Source organism: Penicillium paradoxum (assembly GCF_028828445.1).
Source record: "Penicillium paradoxum strain IBT 22861 chromosome Unknown utg000003l_segment0_segment0, whole genome shotgun sequence".
NCBI classification, from domain to species: domain Eukaryota; kingdom Fungi; phylum Ascomycota; class Eurotiomycetes; order Eurotiales; family Aspergillaceae; genus Penicillium; species Penicillium paradoxum.
In genome coordinates this window covers 192,759-218,157 of record NW_026643181.1, presented here as the reverse complement: position 1 = coordinate 218,157, position 25,399 = coordinate 192,759, and the positions used below count along the sequence as shown (strand labels likewise).

General features: G+C 51.5%; 14 protein-coding genes across 14 annotated transcripts; 6 read left to right on the top strand and 8 right to left on the bottom strand.

Annotated features, from left to right (window-relative positions):
• Positions 1-965: 965 nt before the first annotated feature.
• N7457_002017 (putative C2H2 finger domain protein) lies at positions 966-3,293 on the top strand (the record flags this gene model as incomplete). Its single annotated transcript, XM_057173063.1, has 1 exon — positions 966-3,293. One exon carries the CDS (start codon positions 966-968, stop codon positions 3,291-3,293), a length of 2,328 nt encoding a protein of 775 aa, XP_057033214.1.
• A 383-nt stretch (positions 3,294-3,676) lies between these two features.
• Positions 3,677-4,357, top strand: N7457_002016 (uncharacterized protein; the record flags this gene model as incomplete). Its single annotated transcript, XM_057173062.1, has 4 exons — positions 3,677-3,851; positions 3,970-4,110; positions 4,171-4,263; positions 4,329-4,357. The coding sequence occupies 4 exons, from the start codon at positions 3,677-3,679 to the stop codon at positions 4,355-4,357; spliced, it is 438 nt and encodes a 145-aa protein (XP_057033213.1).
• A 184-nt stretch (positions 4,358-4,541) lies between these two features.
• On the bottom strand, positions 4,542-5,075 carry N7457_002015 (uncharacterized protein; the record flags this gene model as incomplete). Its single annotated transcript, XM_057173061.1, has 1 exon — positions 4,542-5,075. The coding sequence occupies one exon, from the start codon at positions 5,073-5,075 to the stop codon at positions 4,542-4,544; it is 534 nt and encodes a 177-aa protein (XP_057033212.1).
• Positions 5,076-5,606: 531 nt separating this feature from the next.
• N7457_002014 (M3 family metallopeptidase) lies at positions 5,607-7,816 on the bottom strand (the record flags this gene model as incomplete). Its single annotated transcript, XM_057173060.1, has 2 exons — positions 5,607-5,799; positions 5,862-7,816. 2 exons carry the CDS (start codon positions 7,814-7,816, stop codon positions 5,607-5,609), a joined length of 2,148 nt encoding a protein of 715 aa, XP_057033211.1.
• A 1,044-nt stretch (positions 7,817-8,860) lies between these two features.
• N7457_002013 (stearoyl-CoA 9-desaturase sdeA) lies at positions 8,861-10,287 on the bottom strand (the record flags this gene model as incomplete). Its single annotated transcript, XM_057173059.1, has 2 exons — positions 8,861-9,990; positions 10,050-10,287. 2 exons carry the CDS (start codon positions 10,285-10,287, stop codon positions 8,861-8,863), a joined length of 1,368 nt encoding a protein of 455 aa, XP_057033210.1.
• A 2,149-nt stretch (positions 10,288-12,436) lies between these two features.
• N7457_002012 (nucleobase:cation symporter-2 family protein) lies at positions 12,437-14,357 on the top strand (the record flags this gene model as incomplete). Its single annotated transcript, XM_057173058.1, has 4 exons — positions 12,437-12,528; positions 12,579-12,745; positions 12,796-12,975; positions 13,048-14,357. The coding sequence occupies 4 exons, from the start codon at positions 12,437-12,439 to the stop codon at positions 14,355-14,357; spliced, it is 1,749 nt and encodes a 582-aa protein (XP_057033209.1).
• Positions 14,358-14,783: 426 nt separating this feature from the next.
• N7457_002011 (uncharacterized protein) lies at positions 14,784-15,317 on the bottom strand (the record flags this gene model as incomplete). The annotated part of the gene is made up of 1 exon (XM_057173057.1): positions 14,784-15,317. The coding sequence occupies one exon, from the start codon at positions 15,315-15,317 to the stop codon at positions 14,784-14,786; it is 534 nt and encodes a 177-aa protein (XP_057033208.1).
• Positions 15,318-15,603: 286 nt separating this feature from the next.
• Positions 15,604-16,884, bottom strand: N7457_002010 (MOSC domain protein; the record flags this gene model as incomplete). Its single annotated transcript, XM_057173056.1, has 1 exon — positions 15,604-16,884. The coding sequence occupies one exon, from the start codon at positions 16,882-16,884 to the stop codon at positions 15,604-15,606; it is 1,281 nt and encodes a 426-aa protein (XP_057033207.1).
• A 211-nt stretch (positions 16,885-17,095) lies between these two features.
• Positions 17,096-18,521, top strand: N7457_002009 (uncharacterized protein; the record flags this gene model as incomplete). The annotated part of the gene is made up of 4 exons (XM_057173055.1): positions 17,096-17,168; positions 17,230-17,422; positions 17,474-18,131; positions 18,183-18,521. 4 exons carry the CDS (start codon positions 17,096-17,098, stop codon positions 18,519-18,521), a joined length of 1,263 nt encoding a protein of 420 aa, XP_057033206.1.
• Positions 18,522-18,577: 56 nt separating this feature from the next.
• On the bottom strand, positions 18,578-19,558 carry N7457_002008 (uncharacterized protein; the record flags this gene model as incomplete). The annotated part of the gene is made up of 1 exon (XM_057173054.1): positions 18,578-19,558. One exon carries the CDS (start codon positions 19,556-19,558, stop codon positions 18,578-18,580), a length of 981 nt encoding a protein of 326 aa, XP_057033205.1.
• A 680-nt stretch (positions 19,559-20,238) lies between these two features.
• pre8 (proteasome core particle subunit alpha 2) lies at positions 20,239-21,291 on the bottom strand (the record flags this gene model as incomplete). The annotated part of the gene is made up of 4 exons (XM_057173053.1): positions 20,239-21,014; positions 21,073-21,123; positions 21,172-21,191; positions 21,248-21,291. 4 exons carry the CDS (start codon positions 21,289-21,291, stop codon positions 20,239-20,241), a joined length of 891 nt encoding a protein of 296 aa, XP_057033204.1.
• Positions 21,292-21,560: 269 nt separating this feature from the next.
• On the top strand, positions 21,561-22,382 carry N7457_002006 (E3 ubiquitin-protein ligase MARCH; the record flags this gene model as incomplete). Its single annotated transcript, XM_057173052.1, has 1 exon — positions 21,561-22,382. One exon carries the CDS (start codon positions 21,561-21,563, stop codon positions 22,380-22,382), a length of 822 nt encoding a protein of 273 aa, XP_057033203.1.
• A 474-nt stretch (positions 22,383-22,856) lies between these two features.
• N7457_002005 (uncharacterized protein) lies at positions 22,857-23,959 on the top strand (the record flags this gene model as incomplete). The annotated part of the gene is made up of 2 exons (XM_057173051.1): positions 22,857-23,473; positions 23,584-23,959. The coding sequence occupies 2 exons, from the start codon at positions 22,857-22,859 to the stop codon at positions 23,957-23,959; spliced, it is 993 nt and encodes a 330-aa protein (XP_057033202.1).
• Positions 23,960-24,254: 295 nt separating this feature from the next.
• On the bottom strand, positions 24,255-25,344 carry N7457_002004 (amidohydrolase family protein; the record flags this gene model as incomplete). The annotated part of the gene is made up of 2 exons (XM_057173050.1): positions 24,255-24,969; positions 25,043-25,344. 2 exons carry the CDS (start codon positions 25,342-25,344, stop codon positions 24,255-24,257), a joined length of 1,017 nt encoding a protein of 338 aa, XP_057033201.1.
• Positions 25,345-25,399: the final 55 nt, after the last annotated feature.

Genomic DNA, 25,399 nt, shown 5'->3' with positions numbered 1-25,399 from the left:
TACCAGCACCACAAAAAAAAAAAGAAACCACGGGAATACATGCACATCCAGGTGTTAATCCTTTGCTATTGACGCGCCATGTGGTACGATACGATGGCATGAACTCGGTCTCGTGATGATTTATGATCTGCCGGCACCCCGGCCTGACCAGAGATGTCTGGCTTCAACATTGCTGCCGTTCAGGGGTTGTATGAGCTCGACCTGGATTCGGTAGACAGCATTCATACAGTCGCAGCTCATCTCTGCATTGAGATGCGTCTTTGGCGCACTCTCTGTGTATGGGCATTTGATTACGAGCAATGAATCTATTGAGCACATATCTTGTATCTGTAATTGTAGTATATTCCGTGTATTCCCAAGCTATAGGTGGAGTGTTCGATGTCTGTATATATAGTGTCAGTGCGAAGTGATATAACTGATATAACTGACTTGATCTATCTAGATCACTATGCAAGTGGACAGGACCTAATTCAACCCTGGTAGTATGATCTATGAGCCAAGTAAGGTGGCGACTCAAATTTCCACCGAGCAAGCCAGTTATTCACCATGTGTGTATATAGTTACGTGCACTCTAAGCACAATGGCATCGAGCGCTACTATGACTAGCGCACTGTTCTATAGTTTGATGTGACACACAAGGCGCATAGAGGCGACGAGGCAATGCAATTAAGACAACCGAAAAGCAGTACAGTCTTCGATGATCTACCCAGGCCCATCGTATTGCTCACGTCTCACATATCGGGGATATGCGACGCGAACAGATTCTCACCAATCGAGTCATCTCCGCCACAAACCCCACCGACACCTCCGCACTTCCCCCGGACGCTCTCTGAAACCCGTTGCGCTTCATTCTTTGCATATTATTCTGCTCCTTCTGAACCTCTTCGCTCGTTACCCAGTTCGGATCGACATCGAAATTCGGCATCCCGAGTCCCATTCCACGTCTCCGTGCCATGGCATGAAAAATGGAGATCGACAGTCAACCCTCGAAGAGACGGCGACGCAGTCGCAAAGTTCTCTCTGGTCGCAAGTTCGAATGCACCTTTGAAGGCTGTGGGAAGAGCTACTCTCGCGCCGAACACCTAAGTCGCCATGCGCTTAACCATGCCCCGAAGCAGATCTATCGCTGCGACTTTCCCAACTGCTACCGATCCTTCGTGCGACAGGACCTCTGCACTCGTCACCGTGAACGTCACACCACCAGCGGTTCCCAGCTCCAGAAACGAGACAATTTCACCGAAAATGACACGAAAGCTTCCCCTCTTTCCTCCCCTGCTATCACCGCACCGGAATACTTCGTCAGCTCGGAGGAGCCAAAACCCCCGGTGACAACATATCCGCTCACCACTGGCGTGGATAGCAATGCTATACCAGTGGCTCAATACTCGGACTTTCCGACAGTGCTGGATCAGCCCGATAATTTCATCGATCTCGACTCCATGTCCTACCCCATCTTTGGCGGGGAAACCTACAATCGATCACCATTCGCGATGGCAGACGATTTTGCAGCGTGGCTGTTTAGCGAACCGCTCGCGCCGCTGGGTTATGGAATGGTACCACTTGTCCATAATCAATTTTATATGAATGAGCCTGCGTATAGCAATGACAACTTTTGCTCGGTGATCCCACAACACCCGATGAGCGTGACCAGCATCCTGGACTCAGGAGCACCACCGGCGATTATTTCGGAAGAAAAGCGCCAAGAGTTGCTACAATTGATGTCGACTAGGTTCAACGAAGCAGCATACGCGCCGGGTGCCAAACGCAAACATGCGCTGATGGACGGAGATTTAAACGATGACCGGCACGTCTTAAGCTTGCGCATGATGCAGTCGTACATTGGATCCTATTGGTACCATTTCCATGCACAACTTCCGATCCTGCATCAACCGACATTTGGCGCTGATCGTACCCCGAATTTATTACTGCTAGCTATCATGGCGATTGGTGCAGCAAGATTGGATAAAAGCCATGGCCAGGCCGCCACCGAGGCAGCGGCGGAATTAGCCAGTTTCATCGCGTGGCATTTGCGCTGGGAGATTTTTATGGATGCGGATTTCCGGCCACCAGCTAGGCTCTGGGTCTTCCAATCTCTATTACTACTTGAAGTCTACGAGAAACTCTTCTCTACTCGTGCACTGCATGAGCGGGCACACATCCACCACGACACAACACTTACGCTCATGCGCCGAGGTAGTTCATTGATCGGCAATTCTTCTTTTGACACACCGGAAACTAAAGAAGAGGATGAGTCTTGGTCAACTTGGATCAAGGCAGAAGCGACCCGACGCGTTGCATTCGCCGCTTTTGTCTTGGATTCAACACATGCAACCATGTTCGGCCATTCAGCCAAGATGGTGGCCCACGAACTGCGGCTGCCATTGCCCTGTGATGAGGCGTTGTGGGCAGCAACAAGCGCAGCCGAGGTTGCTCGGGTGCAATCTAGTCTGCAGTCCCATGGCGTGCGGCCAATTATGTTTTTAGATGGCCTCAAGCGCACTCTTAATGGACAACCCGTCCGGACCAATGCGTTCGGACGAATTATTATCATGTCGGGCTTGCTGAGCGTCTGCTGGCATCTCAACCAACGAGACCTGCAGATCAGCTCGCTTGGTGTGGGTCAAACCCTCGGCGGACGAGATAAATGGAGGACGGCATTGCTCCGGGCATTCGATAACTGGCGGCGCGACTTCGACGAAGCCCTGGGACCGTCGACCACCTCCGAATCGCGCAACGTGCTGCACGGGCTGGCCCATATGGCATCTCACGTTGATATAGTCGATCTGCAGATCTTTGCAGGGGCTGGCCGATTAATGGGCCGGTCTATCACAGCTCGTGATTATCGCGCCGCACGAGAAAAGACCGAGCGGTGGGCGACCAAAGCGTCGGCACGGGATGCCACGTTCTATGCGCTCAAGTTTTTGTCTACGTGTTTCTTAGACCCGACCACACAGCCTGGGGAGTATGCTGCTCGCGATGACTATCTCTTGAATCGCCCGTGGGTGATGTACTTTGCAGCGCTAGTGGTATGGACATATGGGTTCGCTCTGGACGGCCCTTTGCGTCCTGCTCCTATTCTCTTGACAATGGCCGACCGAGAGCACGACATGCAGATATTTTTGCACCGTGTGGGAGCAATCCAAGAACCCAATGAGCTAGAGGCCATGAGCGGGCGCAATGGCTGTCTCGGTCTACTAATGATTCTCCGTGATTCCTTTGCGAAACCGCGATGGGAGCTCCTGGGAGAGGCGGCGCGGCTGCTGGACAGCTGTATCGCGAAGCTGCAGTCGTAGCATGTATGATGTGTTTATATACCAATGATTATGTTCTATTATTACAACTGGGGAAGGATAACCCCAAGTACATCAATTGTATAGTGTTGCACGCTACTAAGCCCCTGTAGCGTTGCCCTAACAACCACCGGCGATCCCACACCAAGTTCCCCCGACCTTCACCTCCCACGCATTTTTGTTTCCAATCACCAATCTCATCTCCAAATCATCCAACCAAAATGGTGAGTCGCGGCATTCCCTCCTGTTGATAGACTTCCTATTCCAGCGGTCCTACCGCACCCCCTTCCCGCCCCTGTGAACCGCGGACATGGCCCTGTCCACTTCTCAGCTTCCCCCTCATCTCCGTGTCAACAGGGTCTTGGTCAACATCCCTCTCTTTCATCATGGCTAATAAACACGACCAGGCCTCTACCAACTACAAGGAAGCGTTCTCGCTCTTCGATCGCCGTGGCACCGGCCGTGTCGCTGGTGACCTTCTCGGTGATCTGCTCCGCGCTTGCGGACAGAACCCCACGCTGGCTGAGATTGGGGACTTGGAGAAGTCTGTCGGTGGTGACTGTACGTTTTTTTTTTTTGATTGAGTCTCGCATTTGGTTTTGGTTGATGGACATGATCGCGTTGTTGGATCTGTTGAAGGAGGGGACTTCCTGGCTAACGTATCTTGTACTCGGTTTAGTCGACTTCGATGCCTTCCTGAAGGTCCTCAACCGCCCTGGTGGTTTCCGTGAACCCGGCGAGCCTGAGGAATATTGTCGCGGATTCCAAGTCTTCGATAAAGATATGACTGGGTTTATTGGCGTTGGACAGCTGCGCTACAGTATGTTTTGTCCCAGATTATTTGGCGGGCAGGGGTGTTTCTAACATGTGCTATTTCCAGTTCTCACAAACCTTGGCGAGAAGATGTCCGACGAAGAGGTCGATGAGCTGCTCAAGGCGGTTGACACTAGCTCCGGCGAGATTAACTACACGGGTATGTCTGTCGCAGGGCCTAGAGTGGGCTATTTACTCGATTGGGCATTTGCTAATTCCTCCCAGATCTTGTCCGAACTATCCTCGCCAACTGATACCCCGATATGATTTACGTTCGAAATGGATATGGCTATGCCTTGAGGAAATGAAATTTGGCGTGTTGGAACCTTCGTCTTCTATGTTTTTATTATCAAATACACTGTATTTTTCTGCTCCAGGGTATCTCATCTCTTCTGTAGAATGCAGATGCAGCTTTCCATCTCCGCATAGATTGTGCATCTAAATAGCCCAATCCCTCCACTCCTTTTCCCCAACACCCTCACCCCCCATCTTCTCCGTCTCCACAATAGCTCCAGGAAGAAGATAAACGGCTGGCGGCCGCTGCTCCGCTCCCTCCTCAGTCCCCGCACTCCCGTTCGCAGCAGATCCCCAATGGATCCGATCCAAATAATACCCTACAACAACCTTGCACCGCCCGCACCTCAGAAGAATCCTCTTCTCAATCCCGTCATCGCGCCGGATTATCGTCGCCCGCCGATCTGGAATTGTAGTTGCGAGGAGGAGTGTCGTGTGGCTGAAGGCGTGTCTTGCTTTGCGCGCTGGCGTTTCTGCTGCGCTGGCTGCTTCCTGTTCGAGCTCGGCTTCCAGATCGCGGTCTTCCGAGCTATTGCGCTCGAGGGGGAGGATCAGCGCTTTATCTTTGCCTTCGCCGCTGCGTCGTGGAAGTGTGCTGATGGTTCGTGTTGTTGCTAGTAGGAGGTGGTTGCAGAAGCGGCAGTGTTGCGTTTGGATTGGGAGGCGTTGGTCTATCATGTTGGGCTTGGTGGGTGGATTGGCGACTCTGTACTGTGGTGGAGTATACAATGCGGGTTCGAGGTAATATGAGCCGGGGAGCTGGTGGCGGTGCCCGCGAACAGATCGGTCTCTGGGTCGGAGATGGGAGCCGAAAGCTGGGTAGTTATGGTCAGTCTCTTGGGCGGGGTTGAGTTGAGACTATTTTCCTCCTGGAGATAGCGCGGTAGGTACTCACAGGGGATGGGGTTGGTGTTTTTGATTTGGGACTTGTCTGTCTGTATCGCAATGCTTAAGATGACGCCGTTTTGAAGAAAAAGAGAGCTGTTGACTTGCGGAGAATTGCAGAATGACAAGGCGGTGGGCTTATCAGTATATCAACTACGGAGGACATCGACCACGATGCTTTACAGCATCAGATGGGTTGATTAACATGTTATTTGGTGATCCATGAGAATGACTTCAATTGTATAGCTCTTGTAGGATATAATGACGGTATAATGTATGAAGCCGTCTATAAGCTCTCATAGGTTGTAAATGTTGGCTACCACTTTAAGCCAGTCCGAGGTCCTTATAGAATGCATCAGTCTGGGGCTCACGGCCCAAGAAGTCGGTTAGAGTCTTCATCTCATCTTGGCTACCACCCTTCTCCAGCACCTGGTATCGGTAGCGGCGACCAGAAGCCTTGTTCATGGGGTCATCCTTGAAGACCGTGTAGAACATGTCGGTGGAGTAGACTTGAGAGCTGTAGAGAAAATCCGTCAGTATTGACATAACACGGACACAAATTGGTAACTTATCGCTTACCTCAAGTATCCATAGTATCCAGCATCATAGCCTCCGATCAAATGCCCGAAGGTCGCCTCGCCGTGTCCCCACTCGCTACCAGCGCCCAGAGCTTCTGGTCCATCCATCTGGGTAATCTCCTGCCGGAGACGGTTGTATGTCGCAGAAAGAGGCAGGGCCTCGATATCAGCATGACTCTTGGGCTCGTGCACGGTCATGTCGAAGATACCAAAGTGCAGCTGGCGCAGATTGAACAGGGCATCGTTGACGTGCTTGGTGCGGATCAAATTCGCAATCACGTCGTCGGGGATGCGCTCTGATGGTGGACTGGCATCAGTCTTGCCATCTTGGGCTTCCTTCCAGCTGGCCAGATACTCCGGGGAGAGAGTTGAGTAGTGTCGGCTCAGAGAGCGCAGCTGTGAGGGTGTCCAGCACCAGTTCTCTAGCATCTGGCTGGGTGCCTCAACGAAGTCGCGCACTGTGTTGGTACCGTGGAAGCGAGAGTAGATAGTCCGAGAAACCAGGTCGTGGATTCCGTGACCTAGCTCGTGGAAGAGGGTCACGACCTCTTCGTGCTTCAGCAGACTAGGCTTCTTGGGCTGAGGCTTCGTGAAATTGCACACCAAGGCGGTGGCAGGGAATCGGCGGTTACCATCCTTATCAACGAAGCCCGGCTGCAGGTTGAAGTTGGCTGCATGACCATACTTGCCCTCGCGAGGGAACAGGTCCAAGTACAAGTATCCAACGAACCCACTGCCTTCGCCCTCATCGTTCCACACACTGAACACTTGGACATCTTCGTGCCAGACAATATCGTCGCTCTGGCCTGTTGGGGCAATGGCTGCCCGGTCCTCGCCAATGATCTCGACAAATTCCAGACCGAATAACTCCTCGAAGATCTTCAGCATACCCTGAATGGTTGTCTGCAAGGGGAACCACTCAGCAATGAGCTGATGATCCAGAGAATAGTCCTTCTCGAGCATGAGACGGTCATAGAACCGGTGATCCCACAGGTAATAGCGGCCATCGGCCTTGGGGTCGGTGGCGTTCTTCAGCTGCAGCAACTTATGGGCCTCCTTCCGACCCCCGGAGGTCAGTCTGTCCCGAAGATCACCGAGGAACTTGTCAACGGTCTCGGGAGTCTTGGCCATCTTGTCCTCAATACGGAAAGCAGCGTGGTTGGGATAGCCGAGTAGACGGGCCGCCTCATCACGAAGCACAATGGATTCACGGAATAGCGGCACGTTCTGGTTGCACTTGTTCTCGTTGGCAATCATGACCTCTCGCCGGGTCTCGGGGTTGGTGGCGTATTTCATAGTGGGGAAGAGGTCGGGGTACTTGAATGACAGCCAGAGTTTGCCGTCATTCTCACCCTCGCCCTTCTTCAGGCCATCCAGGACGTCCTTGGGTACACCATCGAGCTGTTCAGGAGTGAACCAGATGCCACCATTCTCTTCATTGAGGTTCTTCTGGAACTCAATGCTCAGCTGGCTCAGCCGCTTCTTGATCTCCTTGAAGCGGAGCCGCTGAGGTCCGGCGGGCAGGCCGAGTCCATTGCGGACGAAATCCTTGTGTTCCTTCTCCAACAGACGGCGCGACTCCGGGTCGAGAGTCTCGTTGCGACGTAGTACAGCATCGACGAGACCAAACACATCCTCACGCATGACCGCCTCAATGAAGAACTCATCCATCAGCTCTTCGGCCTTGGATGAGGCATCACGCAGCTTCGAATCGGTCGATACAGCTTGATAAAAGCCAAGGATGTGTGACTCCAGTGCCATCACATTGTTATCTTGGGCGAGAGGGCGGATAACGTTGGCAAAGGTCGCGTCATCGGGCTTGATCTCCGCCACCACCTTGTCCTGAATGGCTCGCGAGCTTTTGATCAAGCGCTCGGCATCAGCTACCAACGACTGCGGGGTCGCAGTAAAGGTAGGCGGGGCCTGAGGTGGCTTGCGGAGATGAGCGGGAGCCATACTGGAGGTCGTCAATAGTCGTACTGGTATGTTGGTACGTATGTTGGTACGTAAATGGCCCAGCACGGATGAGAGGCGGGGGGAACGGAGGAAGGGCGCCACGATGAGGATGGCAAGGAGGACGACGAGGAGGTGGAGACGAGGGGTCAACGCAATGATGGGCGAAATCGGAGGGCTGATGCGGTGTGAATGAGATGAATTTGTCAGGTGATGCGAAGCTGCCCAGGTGATTGCGGGGACAGATATCTACACTTCTTGGCACTTTTCGTGGGCTAACACTTGTCCCGACTCTATTTGAACATCATACTTGGATTTCTCAATTGATATTGAACTAATCCTACTGCTGTGCGTTTACAATAGGCCTCAATCCAATTGGATTTCTGACGTGTGCATGACGTCTCGGTATTACTCTGCCATATATCAGCTGTTGCTAGGTATATACATGTCCATGTTTGTAACTCGACTCCCAGGATACCCAAACAGAGAAGAATTGACGAGCAATAATATCCTTTGAGATAAACTATCTGCTGGGATTCATCAATGGCTGAGCCTTTCAATGAATAACGGTGACTTTAGCCTGTCGAAATACTACCGTCAAGATACTCGGCCCTGTTTACACGATTAGTTCCAGTCGTATTTGCCATGTCTTTCGCAAGCTGCTATCATGGAAGTATCGCCACCTCACCTGAGTAGTGTAGACTGTGCGCCTCACCGAGGACTGATGCTATATACCAAATGTATGTCCAGTGTAGATCATAGACGGTGTACATACTCCCAAGCGAGGGCATGTGATGGAGCCTAAGCACCCCGCACTTTGCCTTTTCTTCAAGTTGAAGGCTACACCTGCCCAATCTGAGAGTTACCACATCTACAACTACAGAACACAAGTCGCAGGTATATGAGAAATCATGAGAGTTCGTTTCTAATCCATGAGAGATTATTTATGAAGTGCGTCATAAGCCGCTTTTAATGAGACAGGGGGAAAAATGAGAAAAACGCCAACACCGACCCTCAAATGCAAGATAAGAAAAAGTCATCAGAAGTTCAAGCCGCATCCGCAGTGGGGATAGGCTCGGGCATCTTGGTGACTTGCTGACCGGCGCGGATGATCCGCTGGCCTGTCTCATCACGCACATACTCGGAGTTCTCCTTCTGAGCGCGCTTCCAAATCTCAACTTCACCACCGCCACGAATGACACCGACTCGCATGGTAGAAAGCAGGTTGTGAGCACCGTTGGAGTGGTAGTAGACACCGCCGTTGAACATGGCAGTGGCGTCCTTGCCAAGGCCGGACTTGATCATCGCCTTACCACCGGGGTGGTCCTTGATAAAGTCGGTAACATCGTGAACGACACCCGCGATGGAGATCAGGCCACGGCCGTTCTTGGTCTGCTCGACATAATCATCCCACTCCATGACGGGAAGCTGGTCCAGGGGAGTACCCCAGTCGAGCTTAGCGCGCTTCTGGTCGATCTTCTTCTGCAGCTGCTGGACACGGCCCTTCTCGATCTCGTTGGAGCGGAACTGCTTCAGGTCGAAGGCCAGGCCGAGCTGCTTCCAGGTCCAGATGGTCCACTTGGTGGGATCATACTGGTGCCACTCGATAGCATTGCGGTAATCCGAAGGGAACTCGTGGTGGAAGTTGTGGTAGCCCTCGCCGAGGGTGACCAGAGCGGTGATAACGTGATCACGGGGTGAGTTGCGATCATCGAAGGGCTGGTCACCGAGCCAGTGGGCCAGCGAGTTGACACAGAAAGTAGCCTGTTGCACGAAGAAGATGCGGAGGATACCGGCATACACGAAGCCGCCGTACCAGTCACCCCAGCCGAGACCAGAGACAAGCATAGGCACGATCAGTCCCATACCGAGAACGACCTTGAGGTAGTTGCGGTGCTGCCAGACGACAACGGGGTCTTCGTTCAAGTCGGTGATGTCGGTGCGGCCAATACGCTTGGGGTTCTGCTTCATAACCATCCATCCAAGGTGCGAGTACATCAGACCCTTACGCACGGAGTAGGGATCCTTCTCGGTATCGGTATAACGGTGGTGCGCGCGGTGGTCACGAGCCCACCAGCGGATAGAGCCTTCGACGGCACCGCCGCCAACCAGAGCAAGCCAGATACGCAGAGGAAGGGTGGCGGAATAGGAGCAGTGGGCCCAGAGGCGATGGTATCCTGGTAATTCGGGTCAGATCATGTTCGACTGGACTCTCGTGTGAAGGGTGACTACTTACCAGCTGTGATTCCCAGTCCAGTGAAGAAATAGTAAATGACTGCCCAGATGGCGGTCTTCAGCTGAAGAGGCACCCAGAAGGCCTGGATACAGCCCGAGAGAGGAACACCGAGAATGAGAACGACGTTCAGCCAGTTGACATGCTTGTACCAGTTCTGGCGAGTCATCTGAGTATCAGCGATGTGCACCTTCTTGGTGTCAGTCGCCCGCGGGCGCGAGACATCGGGCTTGGACGACATGGTGTGTGTGTGAAGAAGGATGGAAATTCTGTCCAGGAGGACCAAAGGATTTTTATACTTGGGGCCCACTTAGGACCAACGTTGGGGAGCCGGGGCACTGATCGCCAACGTAGATGGGGAAACCTGGGCAAAAGACGAATCAAATGAATGCGGAAATTGCACGTCACAAGATCCCGAGGCAAAAAAGAAGCAGAACGAAGGACAGAACGCCTTATAAGCTCGCTTTGATAGACTTTTGCGCTGCGTTTTCTCGGGAGTGGCGCGCCTCAGCGCTTTCTGGCGAATGTTGGGTCCGGCCAGCCCCAACGCTTTCGTGCCTCAGGCAGCCCAGGGCAGCCTCAGGCCAATCAGCGCCGGATGGCAAATTAGGTCAGCAGCCGACATACCCAGCCCTGTCCAAGTCCATGGAGGGCCTGGTAGCCCTCGGGTTTTCTAGGGATATTCTTCTCTCTTGTCCAATCATATCCCATAATATTACAATCCAATCATTGGTAGCTCTCACGGGTTGGGAGTGGCCAAACCCTTCTGCGTTCCTTACAGGATACCTAGGTACCTACATTGCTGACTCGATATGGGGATAGCCCTTGTCTGAGCCGAAAGAGCACCGAACTTCGGCGATCACCCATACCTCGTATAAATCATGAAATCATCGCATACAGATCGATTTCCATATCCAACAACGGCGGCTGCTGAGATAATTTTCCCGGCGTTCATCGAATTACAATCGATTCCATCTGTTTGTCCTGACGGGTCTGAGAGTGGCACCCACAAGTCGGATCAACTTGCCCTTGAGGCCCAGCAGATCATGATTCAATAATGAATCAGAGCCCAAGGGGGTGACAGATGAATGTATCCCATGGCAAAAAGCGAATCCAGGGCGAAGTCACGGAACTGTGGAAAACAGATGAATGAGAGGTTGTTTCATATTGGTTGTTTCATGTTGTACGGAGTCCATGGCAACCATCACATGGTTATTGGGATCTGCTCAGCCCACGACTTACCTAGGCAAGAAATCATGGCGCACAGAGTTGCCCCCAGCGAACCAGCACTACTCCGTAGTACGAAGAGGTCCAACGGTGTAAGTAGTCTGGGGAACAACATGGGTTTTCTGGAACACTGCGGGTTTCCCGAGGGATGCTCCAACGTATACCACGCCGCTCAGCCGCTATGATCTGGGAACCCGCCAATGACCAACACGGGCTTCCAATGGGATTGAGATCACTGCGAGTTATGAGTAATTGCAATATCTGACCTTACGTCTTTGATTACCAGAAAAGCCTCAAATGCACTATACATCCTTACGACATCCCATGGCTGATAGGGGCTATGGTGCAGCTGGGGAGATCGGAGTCTTCCACTATCCCTGGCAGTTTCTACGGCGCCCTCCGACTGCACGATCTCAGATAGACCCCAGAAAGATACCACGATAGCAAGATAGCAGATAACCTTTGATCGTTTCCGAGTTGTGGAGAGCCAACCCCCTCATCTGGCGGGATTCCCCTGCAGACAATCCGCAAACTACCGATCCACTGGGTGCAAGACCGATAGAGGGATCTCTCACCCAGGCTCCGTTGGCCATGTCCGGGGGAAACCTGTTTGGGCAGCATACGGAGTGCCCCGAGGAGGGGGAACAGGGAGACTCCGTATGTTGTAGATCTTAGGAAGTGCGAGGAAGGGCTAGGAAGTGCTGTGTTTGGAGGATTCGGTCTCTTTGCCACACCCGTGGACACTTATCCGGTCCCACTTGGGATCTCTTCGCGGTGATTGGTGGACTGGCAACTGAGATAGGTAAGTCGGCCTTCCAACTCCCAGTCCAGCGGCCAACAGGTTTTATGCAATGCTCTTGCTAATGGCTCTTACATCGATCCGATAACGCCTCCCGACGTTGTAGGTAGTTGCAGGAGGTGAAGAGGTGTATTTAGGTCGTTCATTGGGTATGTACTCCACGTTTTTTGAGTCATTCATCTCTGGGTACCTTCTCCACCCGGGGCCGAAATTCACCCCGAACTTTTAGGGTTATAGCCATTTTTTTTTGGGAAATTTTTTTTCTTCTCTTTGGAAAACTTCAAAAGTCTACCCAAGGTCTACCCTGACCTTTAATTTTGTCGATATTCTAGGTGCTTCCTAGGTATTCCATTCTTTTCTCACCATGGACGGTCCGGACCAGATTGGCCCTGATCAGACGCCCAAGCGGACGATCAGCGACCATTTCCGACGCGCGGTGCAGACTTTCACTACGCGGTATGAGTTCAAACGACGCGTCAAATCGACCCGGAACTGACAATCAACAGTGAGGGTTTGCTAGGAGACTACGATTATGGATACCTTTTCATTCCACGACTGCCATTTACCAAGCGAGCCCGCAAATCTGCACCTTTCTTCGGTCTCGAGGACCGCGTGCCCGTTGTTCTCGCATTGATTTTGGGATTGCAGCATGCACTGGCGATGTTGGCTGGTGGTGAGTAGCGTATACTCATACATGTTCCAACCGAAGACTAAGAGCATCAGTGATTTCACCACCTATCTTGCTCGGCGGCTCAGCCGGTGTCAACTTCGACGATGTACTATACCAATATTTGGTCTCAACTTCGTTGATCGTATCCGGCGTTCTGAGTGCGGCTCAGATGTTCCGGCTTCGTATCTGGGGCACCAAATACTACATTGGAACCGGACTGCTCTCGGTTGTTGGTAAGAATCCCTGATATTCACCTCTTTCTCAGATCCCCGCTTCCTACATTGGATGCTGATTGGTTCAATCAGGTACATCCTTTTCAACCATTACAGTCGCACAGGGTGCCTTCTCCCAGATGTATCAATCGGGCTACTGTCCCACCTCTGAGGACGGAACTAGGCTTCCCTGCCCCAGGGGCTACGGTGCTTTGCTTGGCACCTCATGCCTTTGTGCGCTGCTCGAAATCGGCATGTCCTTCATGAGTAGCAAGATCCTTGCTCGCGTCTTCCCGACTCTCGTCACCGGCCCCACTGTTCTTCTGATTGGTGCTTCACTCATCAAGTCCGCGATGCAAGATTGGGCTGGTGGCGCGGGATGCGGAGCTAATCCCGCCGCTCGCGCTTTGTGCCCAAGCCCCTCTGCTCCCCACCCTCTGCCCTGGGGAAGCCCTGAGTTCATTGGGTTGGGTTTCCTTGTCTTCGTCACGATCATCATCTGCGAGCGCTGGGGTCCCCCAATCCTCAAGAGTTGCTCTGTAATTGTTGGTCTGCTGGTTGGCTCAATCGTTGCCGCGGCATGCAACTACTTCGATGATTCTGGTATCGCCGTTGCACCGGTGGCTTCTTTCGCCTGGGTCCACACGTTCCCTCTGACGATCTATCCGCCTCTGATTTTGCCGTTGCTTGCGCTGTACATCGTTATCATGATGGAGTCCATTGGTGATATCACGGCAACATGCGACGTCTCCCGACTCGCGGTTGAGGGTCCTACCTTCGATTCTCGGATTCAAGGCGGTGTCCTGGGTAGCGGTCTCACCTGTCTCATGGCAGGCTTGATGACTATCAGCCCGATGTCCGTCTTCGCCCAGAACAACGGTGTCATTGCGCTTACCAAATGCGCTAATCGTACCGCTGGCTACTGTTGCTGCTTGTTCCTGATTATCATGGGAATCTTCTCCAAGTTTGCCGCTGCGCTGGTTTCAATCCCCAGCCCCGTCCTAGGAGGCATGACCGCTTTCCTCTTCAGTTCCGTGGCAGTTAGTGGTCTGCGTATCATCGTCTCTATCGATTTCACTCGCCGCAACCGGTTCATTCTCACAGCTAGTTTCGCCATTGGAATGGGCGTCACTCTCGTTCCCGACTGGTTCGGTTACTTCTTCTCCTACAAGGGTGACAACCATGCCCTCGAAGGTCTGCTCAATGCTGTTAACTTGATCATGGAGAACGGATTCGCTATCTGTGCGCTTCTTGGCATCTTCCTTAACCTCTTCATTCCCGACGAGCCCGAGGAAATTCCTGCTATCTTTGAGTCAAATGAGTCGGATGACGACCGCGTGCAGATTGGTGCCCATGATCAGTCGACTGCTAAGATGGATCAGCCGGCTGCTCCAAGTGTTTGATATATCGCGCATTATATATAGTTGTGGCATCTCGTCATATATGGAGTTCGGTGTGGGATTTTGGCATTTTTAGCGCTACCTTCAATATCTTTATTGCAATCATAATATCGAGATCCCCTCGGGTATTTTCCTGGAATTTCTCATGTGCATGATCGAATACTCTCTTGGACCTCACCTAGCGCACCATCATGTAGCAGAACATGGGAGTTGTTTTTTGCCGTAGTCATCCTCTTGCTTACATTTAGCTGGAGCATATTTGGTATCACCTAATTTGATGCATAAATCCAAACTCCCTGTGCATCAAGATCTCGCAGATGCATATAAACTTGTCATGATATGTAACGTATGCCAGGTTTGGCACAATGACTTCCAGTGTATGCAAGGCACAAGTACCCACTATAAACCCGAGTCAACACCATTGCTAACTCAAAGTGAGACCCGCGATACGACAACCGGACGAGGCTGTTCATTAGCACTAGCGGATATGCTATGCTGATTTCCAAGCTCTAAACAATCCCTCTCCAACTCCTCGACATCACAATGCACAAAGCCTTCCTCAACAAGATTACGCAGCACCTGGAGCAGCCATACGCGACAAGTGATTCCTGGCATTGAGTTGAGAGACTCGTCGTAGCTTTTCATGATCTCACCCACACGTTCATGTGCCGATTGAGGAATCGTCGCGATCTGGATGGTCACACATAAGAAGTTCTCGGCGAAGATCCCTGTCGTGGCCTCGTGTCCGGGAATCCAACCGCCACCGATGCCTCGTACGTGGTACTTTATCCCTCCTGGAATGGAGTTGGTGCCTTTGTGAAGGTAGAAGGCCCAGTGAAAATCGTTTGGAAGAGGAGGGTCGGAGCGGATATAGAGGCTGATGTGGAGAGTGCCTTGGGTGAGCCTGGCGAGGATCTCGGTTTGTTTCTTTTTGATTTCTGTGGATCTTTGTCTTGCATCCATTTGAGCGGCAGGTTCAGATATTTAGATCAGTGATGAAAGGAGGGTTGGGTTGAAGTCGTGCGATGTAAAGGAAGAGGATTGGGCTGAGAACTGGAGGTCCGACGGATCTACGACGTGCGCTGTGTTTATTCCCAACAACGGCTTCACCAATTTCGCAGTTTGATCTGTTCTTAAATCCCAGTGGAAGGTCGGCAATAATGGATATATGAACACAACTAAATCTACCTAGGTAGACATACAACTCGAAATATAAAGAACAGTCTACTTATCGAATACATATCTTTGTCTATACCCCCTCAACCTTCTCACCAGGAGCCAGCATCTTGATATACTGATGCAGCCCGGTCTCAAGCACCTCGACGGAGTCCCCAACTCTCATAACGAACTCCTCCTTCGCGGGAACAAGCTGCATTCCCAGACATGCATTGGTCCGATCCCCGTCATCAATCCGCCGATATGACTTCAGCGTCCGATCGGGCTCAGCCCTATGCCTATCCCCAGAAAGAGGATCAACATTAGGCAATCGACATCGAACAGTCCGACAAGAAGCGTAGATCTCCGTCCCACCGATCGAAAGCCGCTTCCAATAATCTTCTTCGAAGGCAGCTGGACCTTGAATGATGATGTTCGCGCGGAACCGTCGGATGCTGAGTTGGGGGATTGCATATGCGCAGCGCGCTGCTACATCCCGGTGGCTGGACATACTGAGTAGGTGGATAGGGTACGCGTCTGCGAAGGCTGTATTCGGCTGGAAGCCTAGCTCTTCTTTACGTGGCGCATTGCGGAAGATCTGCCGTGAGTGCAGAGCACTGGCGCGGAATAGTGTTAGAGTGTTTCTTGATGGGTCAGAGCCCAGATATGTGTGTAATGATGCCGGGAGAAGTTTGCCGTAGTCGTAGGCTAGAGGCTTGTCTTTCCAAATCTTGACTGGGACTAATGGAAAGTTGGAGTTCGCAGGTGGAAGTAGTGGGACTTGGAATGTGTGTCGGCTTTTGAGGATCTTGAGCGTCATGCCGACCTTCACATACAAACCCTGCCACCCTGCTGGTGGCGTCCGTGGATATGATACCACCATCACGCCCTGCGACTTAACTTCTGGCAGCTCTGCGTCATAGTCGGGGGCAGAAGGGTCAGGAACCCAGATCTCGGGATGAATTAAGGCCAAGCAATTGAAGCCTGCATTGCGCAAAGTGCGAATGTTCCATTCATCGTTGTTATATTCTGCAAACACGAACTGTCTATCAAATTCGAGTCCGGTGGGGACGACGTTGGAGGCTTGTAGCTCGACTGCTCCGCAGGATTTGAGCGGGTAGCTGAACAATGCCTTCACACGCCAAGATGGACGACCGTCATCATCTTGATTGTAAGGCAGACCATGGCTGTATTTTGAGTCGAACTCATCGTCCAAATTGCTTTGGCCTAGTGGAAGTCCTAGGCGGCGGCACCCTCTGGGGTTATTTGTTCTCCATGTCCGTAGAACAAACAACAGCACAGGTAGAAATGATAGGATGACAATCAAATCCACCGGGGAACTGACACCCTCGCGGGGATGGTCGACATTGAACATGAGGGGAGAGTATGCAGGACTCAGATCGAGATCGAAAGGAAAAAAAATCCCGATCTCGGATCGTTGCACCGTCATCATCCACACATGCCATCACGATGCTATGATTATGGCATTCTTAGGATGAAACTGAGTCCATGAGAATTGGAGCTTGAATTTATCTTCGTATCTATCCTAAACTGGCTCTGCTGCCAGCCAGCCTGATGCGCCCACCATGAGCATCAACATGGACCTTCTCGGTCTCGACGGTCTCGACGGCTTCGAAGGGTTCGATGGCGAAGATACGCGTAAGTAGTTTCTCATTTCCTTAAATTATCAATATAATTACAAAGATTGAACTATATCTAGTGCCCGTGGTCTCGATCTCAGCATCGCAGTCCCTCAACGCGTCGGCCGCCGCCCGGGACCCAATCGCGACGGGCCTGGCGCGTCTGGACGAGGCTTTGAATGGCTTCCCAGACCAGGTAGAACAAGGCGGGATTCTGCGTGGACAGGTTACAGAAATCCATGGCCCTTCAGGAGCCGGGAAGACTTCGCTGGCGTGAGTGCTCTCTTATTCACACCGCTAAAGTCGGACCTGACCCATTAACAGGTTGAACATCGCCTGCAATGCACTGCGCGACGGCAAAGTAGTCTGGATTGGTATGTCCCTGTCACTTCCCCGAGTCAGCTGCGCTGTCTTGCTCACACCGTCAGATACGGGGTACCCCTTGCCCAGTCCCCGGCTCGAGGAGATGTCAGTCAACCTCGATGACTTCATCTATCTTCGTGCGCATACGCTGGCTCATCTGATAGCCTTAATTACTCGACCTCCGAGGGGCTTTCCACATCCGGAAACATGTCTTCTGGTCGTCGACTCAGTGTCGAATTTATTTCCTGCTTACTTCCTCGGCACGACAGAGCTCAAGGATCAACTCGCCGAGGATAATATTACCGACAAAGCACACATGCAATGGCTGGTCAATCGCAAATATAATATTTCTAACGAGCTAGTCACGCAATTAGCTAGACTTGCTGCGAGGAATATTGCCGTGTTGGCTATCAATCAATCCTACGCAAAGCCCAATAGCGAATCTGACCCGCTTTTGCAGCCACTCTTGTTGGGCGGCGCGTGGGAAACCTGCGTTCAAACCCGCATTGCTGTCTATCGTGATCTACCTGAAGAGCGACTTGCATGGGTCGAGAAGCGAGTGGGCAAGCCGGTGCCCGAGGAAGTGGAAGACACATGCGTTGCGTTTTGCATCGAATCGGTATGTCTTGTCTGGTCTGTTGCATGGGAATTGTGCTTCTAACTTGCCTAGGATGGTCTTCATGAAACAGAGAGAAATGTTTATTTACCTGAGCCTCTGACTCCTCCACCAAAGTCTCCCCCTGAATTTGAGTACTATGATCCTCCAACGCCGACTCCCTCGCCTATATCCTCTTTATTATCTTCTGCACCGCCCTCTTCTGAATTAGGATCCCCCGATCTTCCATCTTCCAAGCCAGCATCACCGGAACTACCGCAGACACCAACCAAGAAGCGGAAGATGGACGAGATAGCTGACAGCCAGGATGAAGATTCAGAGGAAGAAGAAGAGGAAGAAGCAGAAGAAGCTCCATGGACAAACGAGGCAACACTGAACATGAATCAACAATGAAGTTGTATATGATTTAGAATAGTAACGAAGACATAATTATTTTTACACATCCATCATCATCTCACTCTCCCAGACTCCACAAACATCCTCCTCTGAACAAGCCGGCCTCCGTCCGGCGGGGCCAAGAAGTCCTTCGCCTCAGCCTGGTCTTCAGGCAGATCATCGATGCGATCCGGCGTTTCAGGCGGTCTCTGTATCGAGCACAGAGGTAATGTATCAGCAATAGCAATAGAAGCCGGATGTCTGGATCCTTGAATAAGATCAACTAGACGACCCAGCACAGCAAACTCAAGCTTGAGTTTGAGCGAGTACACAAACCCCTTTAGAGTGATTTGTATCGCATAAAAGTTTGCGTATTCAAGACCCAACAGGAGCAGATCCATCGCAATGATCGCGCAATTGATCCCGATCAGTTGGTACATGATAGTTCGGGCATCCGGGCGTGAGGTAACGTCCGCACCAAGGCGCAGCAGTTTGACAGTCTCAATCACATACAGCGTTGATAGTAGACTTTCTTGTATTGTGAACCCAGTCAGCTGGATCTTCTCCATGACGTTGTATCCATTCACCCACGCCACATCGCCTGTGCGTACAATATTCGCGCCGTAGGTCAGGATTGTTGTCGGCACATGTAGGATAAGTACGTTTGCGACAATAAGTTGCAGAACCCGGCGGAGCACGCCCTCGTCCCGGAGCACTAGGTGCAGTCGTGAATACAGCACCACCGATTGCCCGGTTACCATCGTCCACCAGCCGATGGTTAGGACTGTCACCGAGAGCACGGAGTTGGCTCGCGTGAAAAATTTCATCAGGAAGCCAATTGAGTACGGGACTACACCGAGGCATCCGGTGGCGAGTAATGACCAGAAGTAGAGCCCGCGCCAGCGGCGGAAAGTCGCTGGGACGAGCACAAGTAGCTCGACGACATTGTAGCATGATAATGCGATGAATGTGACAAGGATCATTTGGAGTACATCACCCTCTTTTGCGAGGGCGCCGGAGATTCCATCTAGTAAATCCTGAGGGACGTCGGACATGGTCGGGGGAGAGCGTCATTCGAGTTTAGGAGGACTTGAGTGAGTGACTGGACTCGAGGGGAGTCTGATTCATCCTGTTTGATATGTCCACATATTCTCATGGGCCAAGAGTGACAGTGAAAAAGACCAAGAAATGAAAGAAGAAAAGGCAGAAAAGAATGAACGGAGTGTGTGATCTGCGATCTGGACTGGTCGTACAGGGTATGGCTGGCGAAAAAGATCAATGCCTATCATGCGGCTTACCAAGTCTTTTGTGAATTCGTCTGTGCGTGTCTCCAAGTGAAAGAAAGAAAAATGAAAGAACCCCTTGTTCCCTACTCCATATAGGGGGTGATAGTCTGGGGTAATGGAAAGAACAGATCGAACGCCATTGTTCAATAGCGTCTGGCCGGCATCGGAGCCGTTGGGGGCCGTTGGGGGACGCCCATATTAATCTGACTGGTTTGTCTGCTCTCCAGCTGAAGGGAATTAATTTAAACCCAACAAGAACAGAGGATCCATTTTTTTGAGCTCCTTTCAAGCATCTTAGCTTTGTCAGTCGGGTTATTTGGACGGTGAAAGAACGCGGTTGGCCGTCTGTGGTTGGCCTTGTGATGCATAATTAGAACTATTGAATCCCCAGACAAAAAGAAAATGTTTCATTCAAGTCTACATGAATTATGCCCCGGTGTGTTTCTCGTTCATAGATTGGTCAGGTAGTCCTCAATCTGTTCCTTGGTCAACTTTCGGAACCGTGGTCCCTGAGCGCCCTCCACTCCCTCGAAGCCCAGCAGGTGGTCCGCTGGCGGGCCAACAATGCCTACGGGGTTTGTTAGTCGATGTCCACCGATTCCTAGGATAGGGGAAAGCCAAATCTCACCGATTTCTATTGTGTCACCATTCATCTCACCCTCGATTGTTTCCTTGAGTGTCAACAGTGCAATGTGGATGGCATCTTCCAGCTCCAGTCCTTCAGTGTACCGTTTCTCGAGGAACGTCTTGGCACTCGTTGCGTGTTTACCAATGGCCGTCGCCTTCCATGGGTAGTAGCTGCCACTAGGGTCGACCTGGTACAAACTGGGCCCACCCTTCTGAATACCACCAGTCTTGCTAGAGGTCTTCTCCTCGGGGTCGTCCTTTTTAGCCTCTTGCGACTCAGGCTCAACGCCCTCGTCCCAACCAGCGACCAACAGACTAACACCGTACGGCCGCACACCACCGGATTGCGTAGCTTCTTGCACTACTCGAGCAACGTCCTGAACCAATATACGGGTGGGTGGGTATTCATTGTAGATGCGCTTGTAGCCTGTGTGCGAGACTTTGCGTGCTTTGTCGACCAGCACGCGGTAGTCGGGGCCCATACCAGCGTAGACCATGCCGATATCTGGTGTGATCAATGAGATCTTGGACAGAGAGGGAGGATCGATCAGAGGCGAGGAGGACTTCTTCTCTGTTGCGAGGACAATGCCGTTTGTAGCTGTCGAGAAGTGGTCAGCTTGACCCTGTATGAGAGAGAGCTTGGAAGGGTCGTGTACCTTTGATTCCGAGGGCGGTAACACCCTGGTTGACTGCGTTCAAGGCATATTCTATATTGATCAGTATCGATGCGTAGGATCAGATGTGATGGTCCATACCAATTTGGACCAGCTTTCCGCTATAATCGAGCTGAGTTAGTACGGTATCAATTCACCGGGGACAAGTCCTCCTTACCTGGGGGAAAAAGTAGTCAGGGAGAATGAGTAACGGTCCGCCATGGTTCGCTGTCAACAAGAGGAAAGGAGGAGATGAAAAGATCAAACGAAGGGGAGCTGTATTGTAGGCAGAGATGGGTGACGTTTGACGCGGTAGAGCTCACTGAAGGCGGTGACCCAATTGGGCTTAGCCGTGGGGGGTTGGACACCTTGGGCTTTTCTGCTTTTTCTTTTCTTCCGTCTTCTCCTCTTTCTGTACAGAATTCGATCTCAGTAATTCTCCCTCGGCTTGTTTTTACCAAGGCTCGAGGAAAATTCGATGTGAGGATTCCATGGCAGACACACAGAATTACCCTCCACGGGTCTGTCGCATCTGCTTAGAGAGCGTGCTGCCCACTTTTCAACCCTCGGAATTTCTCCAGAAGCCTCGAGTGGTTTATGAATCATCCGATCCAGAATCTGGCCGTCTGTTAAGTCCTTGTCAATGCAAAGGCTCCTCGCGTTATGTCCACGAGGGCTGCCTGCAGTCATGGCGCCATGCGGACCCCAGCTATGGGAGAAGGAACTTTTGGCAATGTCCCACGTGCGGCTTCCAGTATCGGTTGGAACGTCTAACCTGGGCACGGTGGATCAGTAGTGCCACTGCTCAACTAATTCTCACAATCGGCATTCTGTTTTTAACCGTATTTCTACTTGGATTCATTGCTGACCCCATCATTGATTTTTACCTGGGCCCCGTGGATGTTTACACTGAATTGGTCGAGGAAGATGCGTCCTGGTTAGAACACTTCCTTAAAGGGCTAGCATCCTTGGGTCTGTTGTCATTCCTGAAGGCAATCTTCGCGCTCTCGCCTTTTCCTTGGAACCTACGGTCTGTGGCCTCAGGCCGCAATTCAGGCCGTAACCGGGCCGCGCAGTTGAACTGGTTAGTGATTATGGTTGGCATCGGTACCTTCCTATGGGTATGTGTGGTCACTTGTTGGATATCCGACCTAGCTAATCGCATCCAGGCTGTCTACAAAGGCGTCCGATCATGGAGTAGGCGCACTTTAGAGAAGGCTGGCGAACGTGTTATGGACGTTCCCCTGCCAGGTGATCAGAGTGATACAGATGTCCCACCAGGTGATGGGGACGCTGAATTGAAGAAAGACTAGTTCTAGCAAAGAACTCGCACTACTTAAGTTGCCGTCCTCCTCTGCCCCATGAGACGTCGATTAGTCAATGTGCGAAGAACATTACTGCCTTCAATACTCTTGTTTGGTTTGCCTGAGAGGCAGATGGATGAGCCGAGAGCGTTTTGTTCTCATTCATTCGCTGCTTCACCAATCAGGCGGCCTCTTGGGGAAGGCAGTCCACCACTCAATTATATGGAGCGTTCTGACTCTTTCGAGTCTGTCCAATTAGCGTCTTCGGATTGAGCAGCGGGAAATTACTGAACATGGCATTGGGACAAAAGGATGGAGGTGGTCATTGATACTATTCAATTCACACGTTTGCACTCAACATAACCTAATCGAAGCTTATAGCGACATAATACCAGCTACCTATTTCAAAAGCAATCACCCCTCTTTTCATTTCTCTCTTCTGTGCTCTCCCTCGTAATTCCAATTCATCGCATCTTCATCAACATGGAAGATCTCCCACCGGGATCGCGCCTCGCGGCTGTCCGCTCGCAGCTCGCTATTGATATTGACGCAGAGAAATCTACATGCATCGCCGCCTCAAGCCCAGAGACTGAAGCATTTCCACAATATGATGAGGCTGCATGCGACGATGTCGCTTCCTTCATCGCGGCCGAGAAACCCAAGGAGGAGGCATGGATCTACGCGTGCGGCAAATTCGCCCAACAACAGATTCGCCTGAACGACGTTGACCCGAACATAATTCCATTTGTTCCGAGTGACCCGTCTGACCCTAGTCAGGTTGCCCTCGAAAAGCTGCGAAATCTACTTGCCGACCCCCAGATGCGCGACATCACCCGTCGCCAGTTCATTACTCTTCTCAACACCACCCTCGAACTGAACTCGGTCATCTTTCATCAGAGTGCGGAATTCCTGGCTCCCAAGGAGGTTTCAGATGCAAAGACTATCTCTAAGAAAATCCTCACCGATCTGACCTGGATGGATACTTTGCTGAAAGAACAATTGCAAAGTACGAACCGGATCACCGCCGTTCTGGAGCGTATCTCGCTTCAGGATATATCGCCTTTTGACAAATTCCGCAAGATGGCCGCCTTGGTCGCTGAGTAAGTAGCCATATCTCGTTTACTGTTTACATCTACTGTTTCTGTCTCCTGTCTTCTATGTTCTGTTTTCTTTCTGCATGGTATTGAACTTGAATAACACGCAGTGACAGGACCATGAAAAAACCCCGTGCTCTGGAAAGACGCCTACTTTTTCTGTACATGGATGTGTTTGAGGAATGGGTGCACAGTCCTTTCCTCCGTCTGCGCTGCCGTCAAGTGCTCATCAACAAGACTATAGATCCACCACGCTCCGAGCTCGCATGCCATATCGTTGCAATCCGGGACATTATCAGCTCCTGCATTGAGGGCTACGCGTTGTTCACCTGGGCCACAAAAGAAATCAAAACGCAGTATTTTGCCCCCACGATGACTCACCTTTGTGAGTCGTCGGAGGTTTGGACGAAATGCTGGGAGGATTATCAGGAGGCTGAGAAGAAACAGCGCGAGCCAGCTGAGAGGGATCCGCACCGATCTGACACTCTCTAAGTGACGGGGGAGCTACTAGGCCATGGGGGCATGAACTATTCTTTTACTTCATGCTATGATTTCACGACTGCACGACCTGAACGTTTCGATACCCCGATGCAATGTTTCAAGCATCATGCCAATGAGATAATGAATGCATGAGAGCTCTTTTTTTCCTTCTTTTTTGTAACTCAGTGATTGTGACTTGTTTTGGCATTTTCACAAACTTCCTGATGCGGTCTTTCAAATACCAGGCCAGTCAGAGAACAAATGCTATGAAAGTAATTTCATTTTACGTATCTTCTGAAATACAGCCTCAAGCTGTACTATCCTTATAAGCCCCAAGCTTGAACAACTTCTTCGCATTCTCCCGTCCAATCTTCAACCGATCTGTATTCGACATCTCCGCCGAATCAAACCAGTCACACGCATCCCCAAATGTCTCGAATGGATAGTCAATCGAGAACAAAATTCGATCAGACCCAACCTCTGCCATACAAAAGTTAAGCGTCGTAGTCGAGAAATGACCCGACGTCGTAATCCACAGATTCTCTGCGAAATAGTCGCGAATCGTCCGCTTGCATGTTTCCTGTAATCCAAGCATCTTCTTCCGGTCCTCGAACCAGTGGTTAATACGCCACATGTCGAAGGGGATATGCTCGCCCAAATGACCCAGAATAACCTGCAGCTTGGGGTTTCGGTCGAATACCCCGTTCGTCACCATACCCAGCACATGGAGACTGACGCCGTGGGCAAAGGAGAGCGGTGGCCCGATCAACCATTTCCGGTCTGCCCATAGTTTTTCATAGATCGTGCCGGTTGGATTACGCGGGTGTAGATACAATGGCACATCGAGCTCTGTGCATGTCGCCCAGAATACGTCCCATTTCTCGTTATCGTAGAAGATCATGTCGTCGCCATCGGCACCGGCTCGCTGTGTGTCGTTGACGAGTGCCCCGAGGAACCCGTATTGTGTCACACAGCGCCGGAGCTCGGCGGCAGCTTCTTGTGGATCATGCATGGAGAGTGTGCTGAATAGGATTAGCATGATGCATTTATTGTAAATGTATTGCTTTCCATTCGACCTATGGGGACTGTACTCACGCAAAAGCAGCAAACCGATCCGGGTGCGCTTTCACCTTCTCCGCAATGTAATCGTTGATCTCCACAGCGAGAGCTTGCGCATCCTTTGCATCCCAGATATCTTGCACTCCAGGTGCGGTGTAACTGAGAATCTGGAGACCGACGCCGTAGCGCTCGGCGAAGTCGAGACGGATTGGACCGACATCATTGATCTCCGCTGTGTGCTTCTCTGTGTCTGTCGCGAACATGCCCGCCCACCATTTTGTTTTCTCATGGAATCTCGGAAGCGCAAAGGCTTCTTCAAGGGCGATTTTTCCAAGCATTTTGGGTGGTATAGAAAGAGGACGAGGTCAGGAGACACAATCACGATCGGATTTG